Below are 9768 nucleotides of genomic sequence, written 5' to 3'. Positions count from 1 at the left end.
TGTCATTAGGTCTACACTTGTAGCATGAATTGATGCCTCCGCTGTTTTCCACGCGCGCCTCGGTCTCGGCCACTCGTCTCCACCTTGACAAAATGTAAGTGTTCTCCTCAAACCACAACGCAATTTGGAGCGTATACCACCTGGTTTCAAGTAAATTCGCAAATGTTTCATGCGGCTGACATGCAGTAATGGTGTAATAGCCTATAGTTTTTGGGCATGTTGTATTAACTGTGATAGGCTAAATCTTATAGTTAGTCGTTTTATAAGTGTATTGTACTGTATATATATATATATATATATATATATATATATATATATATATATATATATATATATATATATAAGCATTTCAAGCCTTATTCATGCAATTTTGTTGAATAGGAAATTGATAAGGGAATTTATATGCTTAAAGGTAATGACTAAACAATTCCACCCTGAAACGTAATTATGACATTATGTAACAGATATAATGAATAATTAGACAAACGTAACTATTAGTAATCATTCGATTTTGTAACATGTATAATGAATTAGAACGGTAAACTTCAGTGTGACTAAGAAGACACCGAGAACAATTAAACTGTGTATGACCTGACCTGGCTAGAACTCTGAGAAAGTTAAGATAGGACAGGGGGTCCTTTCAAGGTTCCTCTAATCTCGGGGGAATGGAACAGCCGGCTTGGTAGTGATAAACAGTGGATACAACTCACCTACAGTTCATGTGTATGTATGTGCGTAGGATATCTACTGTTTGTGTGGAGGTATGTGCGTAAGTAGGGAGTGAGTTATAAAATGGATGTCTTTGTATTATGGACTTCAGAATGTTCTCGTGAATAAACTGTACGAACCTTTTGCATAAACTGAGTCTTTGCCTAATTATTATTAAACCCAGGGTCTTACAAAATTCTCGTGACAGAAATACATAATATACAATATTTCATATTTTCATATTTTTATCAAATCTGTGTACTTGAGCTTGTGTCCGCAAAAGTGACTACAACTCAGCAATGTATAGCTATTTGTAACAAAAAGGTGAGATGTTAACCTTTCTTGGAGTATGCAGCATTACTAGTTAGCCTATTGTAAAAGGCCCTCTCATGATAAGAAATTACTTTTGTGGATTACATAGATTACATTTTCGATTACATTTAGTTACATTTAAGAGGTTGTAGCCCTTTTCTGCAGTAAAATGACCAAATCGCACTTCATATTTTTCATAACCAACAATATTTCACAAAATCTGCAGAAAATCCGGTGTTTATGTCAAACGGTTTTGTTATATTTCAATCTTCTGTGATGTATATAAAGTCCAATATTGGGATGCAAACTCAACATTTTACATTTCAACTCTATATCTGACATGGTACAGGTGTCTTGTTTTTTTAAAGCCCATAACCATGGGTGTGAGGTGTATACTTTTATTTCAAAGTAGATTTGTTTAAGACTACCAAGACACACTCTGTGTGACCCACTGCAGTAAAAGGTCAAATGACACTTTAGGGAATGCTAACATGTGTCTTCTCCCTGTTTTCATCCCAAGCATAAGTGAAATGGGAAACTAAAACTGTGTGCCTGATAGGCAGCCACTGTGAGAGTGAATGAAATCAGACAGAATAATCAGAATAAAAGGAAGGACTAGGAATTGGACTATGGTTTGAGTGGGATATTCTGCTTTAGGATTCTCTTCCTATATGAGGTTACTAGCCTACTATATTCAGCAGGGATTTAAGACTAGCTCAGTGGAAATATTCCTATGTATAGGTGCTCCAGGCATGCAGGCAGCAAGCTTGATCAATGAACAGCTTTGTCCTCCTCACACACCTCCTAAAATGTGTGATCTGGCCACACACACGCACGCACGCGCGCGCGCACACACACACACACACACACACCATGAACCATATCCCAAAAATATACAGCTTTGTCCTCCTCACACACCTCCTAAAATGTGTGATCTGGCTACACAGACACATGTTTTGACTATTGAAATGTTGTGAAGGTTTCCGATGACTCTGATCCCCATCGTAGCAGTACCAATAATATTTCATCGCATCAATGAAACTGAGTGGAGAGCGTGAAAACTAGCGGAACTGACGTCAGTCATGTAAACTGTTGAAGTGATCCATGGTAACCGAGTCCTTAGCAGTGCAGCAACCACTCAGCCTGTCATAGCTAGTTATGCATTGAAGAGCCCACTCTTCGGACCGGCTCTCTCCGGTGCCAAATATCGGGTTCAACGTGAGTAACAGCAATTCACCAATCTCTTTCATTCGTGCAAATACAAATCGACGAATTTCCGGAATTTGAGTGTGGTCAAACGAATGCTGTTGCTACACCTAACGATAGCTATCTAACGTTAGCTAATGCTGAGGACCTCTTCATGAAACTGCAACATTTCTGTGATGAAGATGGTAGGCAGTGTTAATTGGTTCAGCAAATAAGGGCAAATATTACAAGGTTATGCTAGCAGATATTGCATTAGTTTTTTTCCTGCGCAAAATGAGAGATTGATATCCAGCAGTTGAAAGATTGATGTCTTGATGTTGTTTTATTTTACGGCTTCGAGGAGAAAGATTCCGTTGCAGGAGAACCTGCTTTGACCATTGTGCCATTGATCGCTACATCACATTCTTATAGTAACAACATTTGAAGGATCGTGAAGATGGCGACTGGAGCGGGTTGGCAGCAGTACTACAGCCCTGCTGTTGGCAATCCATCGACCGGAGCAGGGAAATATAATTCTGGCTCATCATCAACAATCACCATGGAATATACCCAAGATCTACACCTCAAAATGAGCAAGAAAATAGCACAGCTGACAAAGGTAAGGATTGTAACTGTTATAGTTAGATATTCGGGTATCAGGTGCTGTGACCCTGCTACTGCACCTGTCAAGGCTCGGTGCTGAGGAGGTAACTGACCCGGATCCTAGCGTCCATCAGCGAATCGATGCTCTGACTGTACAGAACGCAAATGTAAGAATTATGTTGCTAGCTAACGTAGTCATTAAGTTTGTAGAAAATGAAATGCCTAGTTTGGTCATGGGTATTATTCAATCATACAATTGAACTCGGGACGCCAGTACTGTATTACTCAGTGTCTTGTACTGCTCAATAATAATAACTTTTAACCCGAGGTGCTAACAGCTGTTTATGCCACCAGCAGGAATGAATTGATAGTGTGTGTGTGCTGATCACATCCTAAAGCATTTTAAAATTGAGAACATTTAATTGTTACCCCTTTTTAATAAAGCCTATGTTTTGCTACAAGGTAATTTAGGAGGCAAGTATCCACACTAGGAGCAAGATCCATTGAAGTAAAGAAGAGATAGTGTTTCCACATTATCCTAGAACCTGACCTTGTATGGGCTATTAACCCTTTAAAGTGGGCACAGCTTTTGCTCGTGGCAGGGTTTCACATTTCATTACATTTATATGTGAGTTGGCTAAAGTACAAGACAGACTAGGCCACCAGACTAGTATTTTACCTACTCTAGCCTTGCGGTTTTCCATTTGATAACCAATCCAAAAGGATGGTCCTACGATATAACCCAAAGTGTGTGTGACCATGTTGTTTGTACACATCATCAGCCCCTCTCCTCTGTCTGTGCTTCATCTGTTAAGACATTTATTCTTCTTGTTCTGCCCTGTCAAACAGACACAGACAGACTTCAACTGATTTAAAGACTAGTGGCAAGTGTCCTCTTGTCCAGGTCATAACTCAGTCAAAACATTGCAGTAGTGGACATGGGTCTGAAAGGGGATACATCTAACCTGCCCTACAGAAGCATTAGAAGGCAGCTCCATTGTCTGTTTCTGAAGCTGTAGTTTGGTCAAACCACTGTCTCCTACTCACTGCAGTAAGGTCCTGATTCATAACGTTTGCAGTGTCATTCCGAGTAGGTTGACACTACAGTATTTTGAAGCTCATTGGGATGCAAGACTTTCATATTTCTCAGCTTTACAGCACAGCATTAGATGTTTGTTTCAATCTCATTGTCACCTGAATGAGTGATGCAGAAAATAAAGTTTGGATGCAAAGGCATTTCAAACTGATGGGCCATATTTTAGCCCACTGTAATCATCTTGTTGAACAGAAGCCTAATATCCATGTGATTTATATTTCCTTTATTGCTCTTTTTAATCAGATCTTGTATCACACCGTTTGCACAATCCTTTCTGTAAAATGTTTATTTTTCTTGTACCGCTGCCTGTGCGAGAGCGGTATTTTATTATCCGTTGAATTTTATATAGGGTGGCTGTCAAGACTGTAAGTTGGCCATAGCAACCAGCTCCATATAGTTCAGGGCAATATCATGCAGGTATTAAGATGCATGTTTTTCTGAAGCAAATGGCCTTGACCAGTCTTTTGTCCTTTGCTTCGGCTATGAGTCAGGTTATGGGTTTCTAGATAAAAGCACCTGAAAACAGAATATTATGCAGATATATTATGCACCCTTAATATTGTTCCAAGGACAAACAGGGTACTATGTGCAAGGCAGTCTAATTTTATAGCCTATTTTAAGTACAGAGCTGAGAAACAGAGCTGGATCTAGCTGTAGGCTATTATACACAACAGGGCTACAGACTTTGACCATTTAGTCACATTTTTGCGACCATTTAATATGGCCGTGCGAGTTATATTTTAATTGGTAGCATCGGTGCGAATTGCACATTCTACCCTGACACCGCAATCAAAACGGCCTATTTCTTGTGTGGATAAGACCATGATTTGGTTGAACAGTAAAGTGCATTATCCTCATTATTCCTGAAATTATTGTGTCTGCCCTGCGGCTTTGCCTGTTTCGTTAGGGTCGGCTGCTGTGATGAGCGAGCTCACTCCCTTTCCCCTTACGTGGGCACTGAAAAATGCATTCTCTATGTATAACATTTAAAAATGCAATTTACTTGTTGAAAAGCTCATCTCCACTTGCTGTACTGTAGGTATACTTTTTATTTTTCAACTCTCAATATTGAGCTAGAAGCCCACTTTTATAATACTTAATTTCATAAAACAACAAACCTTTGAAGGTAGTTTTTATAACCGTGTGTTGAGCTACTTCTGCACATTTAGCCCTCCAGTCAGCCCTGACATCAGTATACTATTTTCCCCACTTCATTGGCAATTACAGGCTCCCATTGAACAGTTTCCACAAGACCCAAAAGAGATCAATGCAAAATACTCAGTTCTATCATGGTGAAAATCCTGTGTTCCAACGGCACGTTGTTTTAGCTAATCAAAGTTTATCATTTTAAAAGGCTAATTGATCATTAGAAAAGCGTTTTGCAATTATGTTAGCACAGCTGAAAACTGTTGTTCTGATTTAAAGACACAATAAAACTGTCATTCTTTAGATTAGTTGAGTATCTGGAGCATCAGCATGTGTGGGTTTGATTACAGGCTCAAAATGGCCAGAAACAAAGATCTTTCTTCTGACACTCGTCAGTCTATTCTTGTTCTGAGAAATGAAGGTTAATCCATGCAAGACTTTGCCAAGAAACTGAAGATCTCGTACAACGCTGTGTACAACGCTGTGTACTACTCCCTTCACAGAACAGTGCAAACTGGCCCTAACCAGAATAGAAAGAGGAGTGGGAGGCTCCGGTGCACAACTAAGCAAGAGGACATGTACATTAGAGTGTCTAGTTTGAGAAACAGACGTCTCACAAGTCCTCAACTGGCAGCTTCATTAAATAGTACCTGCAAAACACCAGTCTCAACTTCAACAGTGAAGAGGCGACTCCAGGATGCTGGTCTTCTAGGCAGAGTTGCAAAGAAAAAGCCATATCTCAGACCGGCCAATAAAAATAAAAGATTAAGATGGTCAAAAGAACACAAACACTGGACAGAGGAAGATTGGAAAAAAGTGTTATGGACAGACAAATCTAAGTTTTTGAGGTGTTCGGATCACAAAGAAGAACATTCGTGAGACTCAGATTTTTTTTTAAAGATGCTGGAGGAGTGCTTGACACCATCTGTCAAGCATGGTGGAGGCAATGTGATGGTCTGGGGGTGCTTTGGTGGTGGTGGGAATACATTTACATGTCTTGGACTGGCCTAGTCAAAGCCCAGACCTCAATCCAATTGAGAATCTGTGGTATGACTTAAAGATTGCTGTACACCAGCGGAACCCATCCAACTTGAAGGAGCTGGAGCAGTTTTGCCATGAAGAATGGGCAAAACTCCCAGTGGCTAGATGTGCCAAGCTTATGGAGACATACCCCAAGAGACTTGCAGCTGTAATTGCTGCAAAAGGTGGCTCTACAAAGTATTGACTTTGGGGGGGTGAATAGTAATGCATGCTCAAGTTTTCTGTTTTTTTGTCTTATTTCTTGTTTGTTTCACAATAGAAAATATTTTGCATCTTCAAAGTGGTAGGCATGTTGTGTAAATCAAATGATACAATCACCCCAAAAAATGTAATTTAATTCTAGGTTGCAAGGCAACAAAATGGGAAAAATGCCAAGGGGGGGTGAAGACTTTTACAAGCCACTGTGTGTATATGTGTGTGTGTGTGTACAGTTGAAGTTTACATACACTTTGGGGTCATTAAAACTAATTTTTCAACCACTCCACAAGTTTCTTATTAACAAACTATAGTTTTGGCAAGTCGGTTAGCACATCTACTTTGTGCATGACACAAGTAATTTTTCCAACCATTGTTTACAGACACATTATTTCACTTATAATTTACTGTATCACAATTCCAGTGGGTCAGAAGTTTACATACACTAAGTTGACTGTGCCTTTAAACGGCTTGGAAAATTCCAGAAAATTATGTTATGGCTTTAGAAGCTTCTGATAGGCTAATTGAAATCATTTGAGTCAATTGGAGGTGTACCTGTGGATGTATTTCAAGGCCTACCTTCAAACTCAGTGCCTCTTTGCTTGACATCATGGGAAAATCAAAAGAAATCAGCCAAGACCTCAGAAAAAATATTGTAGACCTCCACAAGTCTGGTTCATCCTTGGGAGGAATTTCCAAATACCTGAAGGTAACACGTTCATCTGTACAAACAATATTACGCAAGTATAAACACCATGGGACCACGCAGCCATCATACCGCTCAGGAAGGAGACGCGTTCTGTCTCCTAGAGATGAATGTACTTTGGTGCGAAAAGTGTAAATCAATCCCAGAACAACAGCAACGGACCTTGTGAAGATGCTGGAGGAAACAGGTACAAAAGTATCTATATCCACAGTAAAATGAGTACTATATCGACATAACCTGAAAGGCCGCTCAGCAAGGAAGAAGCCACTGCTCCAAAACCGCCATAAAAAAAACAGACTACGGTTTGTAACTGCACATGGGGACAAAGATCGTACTTTTTGGAGAATTGTCCTCTGGTCTGATGAAACAAAAATAGAACTGTTTGGCCATAATGACCATCGTTATGTTCGGAGTAAAAAGGGGGAGACTTGCAAGCCGAAAAACACCATCCCAACTGTAAAGCACGGGGGTGGCAGCATCATGTTGTGGGGGTGCTTTGCTGCAGGAGGTAATGGTACACTTCACAAAATAGATGGCATGATGAGGGAGGAAAATGTTGCTTCGATATATCCACATCATCTCAAGACATCAGTCAGGAAGTTAAAGCTTGGTTGCAAATGGCTCTTCCAGACCTCAAGCATCCTTCCACAGTTGTGGCAAAATGGTTTAAGGACAACAAAGTCAAGGTATTGGAGTGGCCATCACAAAGCCCTGACCTCAATCCAATAGAAAATTTGTGGGCAGAACTGAAAAAACACGTGGGAGCAAGGAGGCCTACAAACCTGACTCAGTTACACCAGCTCTGTCAGGAGGAATGGACCAAAATTCACCCAACTTATTGTGGGAAGCTTATGGAGGGCTACCCAAAACATTTGACCCAAGTTAAACAATTTAAAGGCAATTCTACCAAATACTAATTGAGTATATGTAAACTTCTGACCCACTGGGAATGTGATGAAAGTAATAAAAGCTGAAATAAATATATAATTCTCTGTACTATTATTCTGAAATCCACATTCTTAAAATAAAGTGGTGATCCTAACTGACCTAAGACAAGGATTAAATGTCAGGAATTGTGAAAATGAGTTTAGATGTATGAGGTGTATGTAAACTTCCAACTTCAACTGTGTGTGTGTGTTAGCCAACATACATTTGTAGAAATACAGAAATACAGTGTAGACATTGTTAATGTTGTAAATGACTATTGTAGCTGGAAACGACAGATTTTTTAAATGGAATATATACGTAGGTGTACAGAGGCCCATTATCAGCAACCATCACTTTCAAGTATTTGATACACTGCCGATTTTGCAGGTTTTCCTACTTACAAAGCATGTAGAGGTCTGTAATTTTTATCATAGGTACACTTCAACTGTGAGAGACGGAATCTAAAACAAAAATCCAGAAAATAACATTGTATGATTTTTAAGTAATTAATTAGCATTTTATTGCATGACATAAGTATTTAATCACCTACCAACCAGTAAGAATTGCGGCTCTCACAGACCTGTTAGTTTTTCTTTAAGAAGCCCTCCTGTTCTCCACTCATTACCTGTATTAACTGCACCTGTTTGAACTCGTTACCTGTATAAAAGACACCTGTCCACACACTCAATCAAACAGACTCCAACCTCTCCAGAATGGCCAAGACCAGAGAGCTGTGTAAGGACATCAGGGATAAAATTGTAAACCTGCACAAGGCTGGGATGGGCTACAGGACAATAGGCAAGCAGCTTGGTGAGAAGGCAACAACTGTTGGCGCAATTATTAGAAAATGGAAGAAGTTCAAGATGACGGTCAATCACCCTCGGTCTGGGGCTCCATGCAAGATCTCCCCTCGTGGGGCATCAATGATCATGAGGAAGGTGATAGGCCTCATTGGTGAAAAGTTTTTTTTAGGACATTACATTAATAATACATGGCTTCTAGAGTGGGTTTTATATTTAGAGTTAGCAATCAGGCTCATGTGTTATGAGTTTCGACTTCCTCAGGTCAATTAGCCCTAAATCATGAATCAGGCCTATGTGATATTAGTGCACATAAAGATGTAGGCAAATTCATCTCTATTGAACAATTCTGGAACCCTATTTTGACAGTAAAATATAACAACAATAGCTTAATGTCATGATTTTTGGTTTGACAAATCACTGGATTAGGTTGCACATCAAATTATCTTGTATCATGCATTCCTGCTTGGACATGTTAGATGAAACAACTTACAGTATTTATTGAATTCCATCTCAGTAGTCTATGACACTTCTAAATAAAGAACTGTGAATGACTTTAATGACTGTATAAGACGATTACAAAAAAACTTATTGCGTGGCGCTGCAGAATGTTTTTTGTACGACCAAATCATGGGCCGGTGTCACCAACTGCAAAAGTTACAGTAGTGGAAACATTAGTTGCAAGTCTTGCAGCACAGTTAAAACATGTTTCCTCATTTACATAGAATAAACCCATTAGTTACATAGTTATATTATCTTAATGATGCAGATTCCCATTGGTAATGGAATATTGCCTTTACAGAGTGAGTTGGAGCCAGAGAGTCAGCCTTCTCAGCCCTCCTGTTCTCCAAGCACTGCCCTGTTAACCTTTCTTCTGGAGAATGTTTCACTTTGGTTTCATTCTATCTCTGATTTAGCTCCAGCTAGCTCCCAGCACCCTGTATTTACTTCTGAAATGGAGAGGATTGCTCTCTGTAAAGTGATGACAACCACACTTGAAGGAATGTGTTTCTCCCCTTTAGCCCAGCTGTGCCAAGTGGTCCCGTCCA

The 9768-nt window shown here is 39.7% G+C and overlaps 1 protein-coding gene across 6 annotated transcripts in view; it reads left to right on the top strand.

Moving 5' to 3' along the window:
• Nucleotides 1–2105: 2105 nt before the first annotated feature.
• The window catches only part of fam184ab (family with sequence similarity 184 member Ab), a 105308-nt gene continuing 97645 nt past the window's right edge, over nucleotides 2106–9768 (top strand). For 4 of the 6 annotated variants that reach the window (XM_055872810.1, XM_055872809.1, XM_055872807.1 and 1 more), the window contains exon 1: nucleotides 2106–2824. In XM_055872810.1, the coding sequence (XP_055728785.1) occupies nucleotides 2663–2824 (162 nt within the window). In that variant the 5' untranslated portion in view covers nucleotides 2106–2662. The remainder of the gene's footprint in view (nucleotides 2825–9768) is intronic. The other 2 variants (XM_055872806.1, XM_055872808.1) reach the window with 2 other exon arrangements.

This window comes from Salvelinus fontinalis, chromosome 20 (genome assembly GCF_029448725.1).
Source record: "Salvelinus fontinalis isolate EN_2023a chromosome 20, ASM2944872v1, whole genome shotgun sequence".
Classification (NCBI taxonomy): Eukaryota; Metazoa; Chordata; class Actinopteri; order Salmoniformes; family Salmonidae; genus Salvelinus; species Salvelinus fontinalis.
This window is presented reverse-complemented; position numbering and strand designations above follow the sequence as displayed.